The 2,572-nt window shown below is 35.4% G+C and overlaps 1 protein-coding gene across 1 annotated transcript in view; it reads left to right on the top strand.

Annotated features, from left to right (window-relative positions):
- The window catches only part of LOC103360436 (dihydroxyacetone phosphate acyltransferase-like), an 18,885-nt gene that overhangs the window by 7,308 nt on the left and 9,005 nt on the right, over positions 1-2,572 (top strand). The window contains exon 6 of the mRNA XM_008286185.1: positions 304-549. Within this exon, the coding sequence (XP_008284407.1) occupies positions 304-549 (246 nt within the window). The remainder of the gene's footprint in view (positions 1-303; positions 550-2,572) is intronic.

The following is a 2,572-nucleotide window of genomic DNA, read 5'->3' as shown; positions in this document are numbered from 1 at the left end:
CTGTTTGTCATTTTGAACAATTTTTGAATCATTCAGGACAATTGAAGTCGTTTTTTAGTCACATTTGGAGTCATTCTGAACAGTTTATAAGTTGTTTTGGACACTTGTATTATTTTTGGACGATTTCTGACTGATTCTGGACAGGTTCTGAGTCATTTGGACTGTTTCCGTCGTTTTCAACAAACCTTCAGTCATATTAATCGTTTGTGGGGAATGTTTGAATGATTCCACACTTCAGAACTTCTCCGTCCATCGTTCTGAACCTCCAAGAACAACGTCCATGACCTCCGTCTGCTTCTCCCTCCAGAGATCTTCCTCAGCCGCCCTCTGCGGAGGTCCAGGCCTGTGTGAGCTGGCTGGCCCACCTGGTGGTCCGGGTCCAGGAGGAGGGCTCTGTGGTCGGGGTCTGGTCCCTGATGTGCTGCCTGCTGCTGCAGAACCCGACCTCGGCGCTGACGGAGGACGGCCTGCCGTGGCAGCAGCTCTGCGACCGGACCGTGTGGATCAGGAGGCTGGCGCTGGACTGTGGAGCCCGACTCAGCTGGCCCGGTGGGTGGAGCAGCTGCTGCAGGTGTTGGGTCGGGTTCAGATTAAACCGGCTTCAGATTTCGATCATCAGGGAGGTCAGAGGGTTCTGCTGTCTGGTTCCTGGTTCCTTCAGGTTGTCGTAGAGCTGCTGCTGGGTTCCTGTAGAACGTCTGCAGTCTTCAGTTTTTGACTAAACTTTAGTCATTTTTCGCCTTTTTTGTAATTTTGTACAAGTTCTGAATCTCTCTGAACATTTCTTGGATCATTTTGGACCTTGTTGAGTCCTATAGAAGTCATTTTTTAATTCTTCTAGACACATTTTCAGTGGTTTTGGTCGTGTTTAGAGTCAGTGTGGACCCTGTTGAGTTATTTAGGACCCGTCTTCAGTCTGTCTGGATGACTTTTATGTAATGCTGGACGTTTCTTGAGACGTTTTGTGCAAGTTTTGAGTGATTTTGGACATTTCTTGAATCAATTTGGACAATTTTGGAATTACTCTGGACAATTTTTAAGCGAATATGAATAAATTTGTTGTCATTTTGGACTTTTTAAAAGTAATTTTGAATGATTTGAGTCATTTCTTGGATGTTTTGAGTCATTTTAAACCTTTTTGAGTTGAACAGAACACATTTCAAATCATTCTGGACCAATTTTATGTAATTCTGGACGTTTCTTGAGTCANCAGAACAAACAGCAAATAAAAAAAGATAAACAAGACAAACTCATAAATGGAAAAAAAAAAACAGGTCAAATAGGATAAAAAGACAAAATGATAAACTACAACATAAAACATATTAAAAAGACAGATTGACAAAATATTAAATAAATAAAATAATAAAACTAGTTATTATACATTAAAAAGACATTCTTCAAATGAAATAATAAAAAAATAGATTAAAAAGTACAGATCTTAAAATTTTAAAAGATTAAAAAGGCAAAAAAAAAGTAAAAATAAAAAGTAGATAAAATAAAATAAGAAGACAAGCTATTAAAATAAAATAAAACTGTATGAAATAGATTAAAATAAAATAATAAAATATAAAATCCACATACAGTGGATTAAAAGATTTTTAAAAAATCTTTAAAAGTTGATTAAATAGATTAAAGACAAAGCGTTTAAATAAAATGAAATATAAAAAATTATTAAAAAACAAAACCAGAAAAATTGATAAAAATGACAAAATGTTAAAATACAATAATAAAAACTAAATAAACAAACTAAAAAATGTTTGATTAAGTTACATTTTAATAGCTAAATATAATAATATTTTACCAAAGGCTAAAAAATTTGGTTTAAAATTCTATATATAAAAAAAATTAAAAAGCCAAAATGTCAAAATAATAAAATGATAAAAGAGATTAAAGAAATAAAATAATTAAAATAAAATAATAAAAATTCTATTACAAAAAATAAAAATAGAAAATAGTAAAATGATAAAAGAAATTAAAAAGACAAAATAGTTTAAATAAAATATATAAAAGACAAAAGACAAATTAAATAAAATATTAAGGCTAAAATATTAATATATTTAAAGCAAATAAATAAATAAAAAGACACAAGACGTTAAAATCAAATCAGTCTTTCTTTGTCATTTTTTATTCTATTATTTTATTGGACATAAATAAAGACTTCCATTAAAGGTTCCTTTAGTTGTTCTGTATTTTCTAGATTTTGTGGACCTGAGAAGGTTTTCTGGATGTGACAGAACCGGTCAGAACCGTTTTCTCTTGTGTTTCTGTCTCTGCAGCTGCAGCAGGCCGTGCAGGAGAACCCGGTCATCCTGATGCCCAACCACCGCAGCTACGTCGACTTCCTCATCGTCTCCTACATCATGTTCGCCTACGACGTCCCGATCCCGGTGATCGCTGCAGGAATCCGCAAGTATCTGCTGGAGTCGGAGTCACTTGATGTATTGATCGGTTATTGATCGGCCGCAGGCTCTGACTTTGTCTCCGTCGTCTGTGAAGCTCTGGCAGGGATGAAGATCGTCGGAGAGATCCTGAGACGATCCGGAGCGTTCTTCATCCGCCGCTCCATCGGTTC

Source organism: Stegastes partitus, unplaced genomic scaffold (assembly GCF_000690725.1).
Source record: "Stegastes partitus isolate 25-593 unplaced genomic scaffold, Stegastes_partitus-1.0.2 Scaffold439, whole genome shotgun sequence".
Classification (NCBI taxonomy): domain Eukaryota; kingdom Metazoa; phylum Chordata; class Actinopteri; family Pomacentridae; genus Stegastes; species Stegastes partitus.
This window is presented reverse-complemented; position numbering and strand designations above follow the sequence as displayed.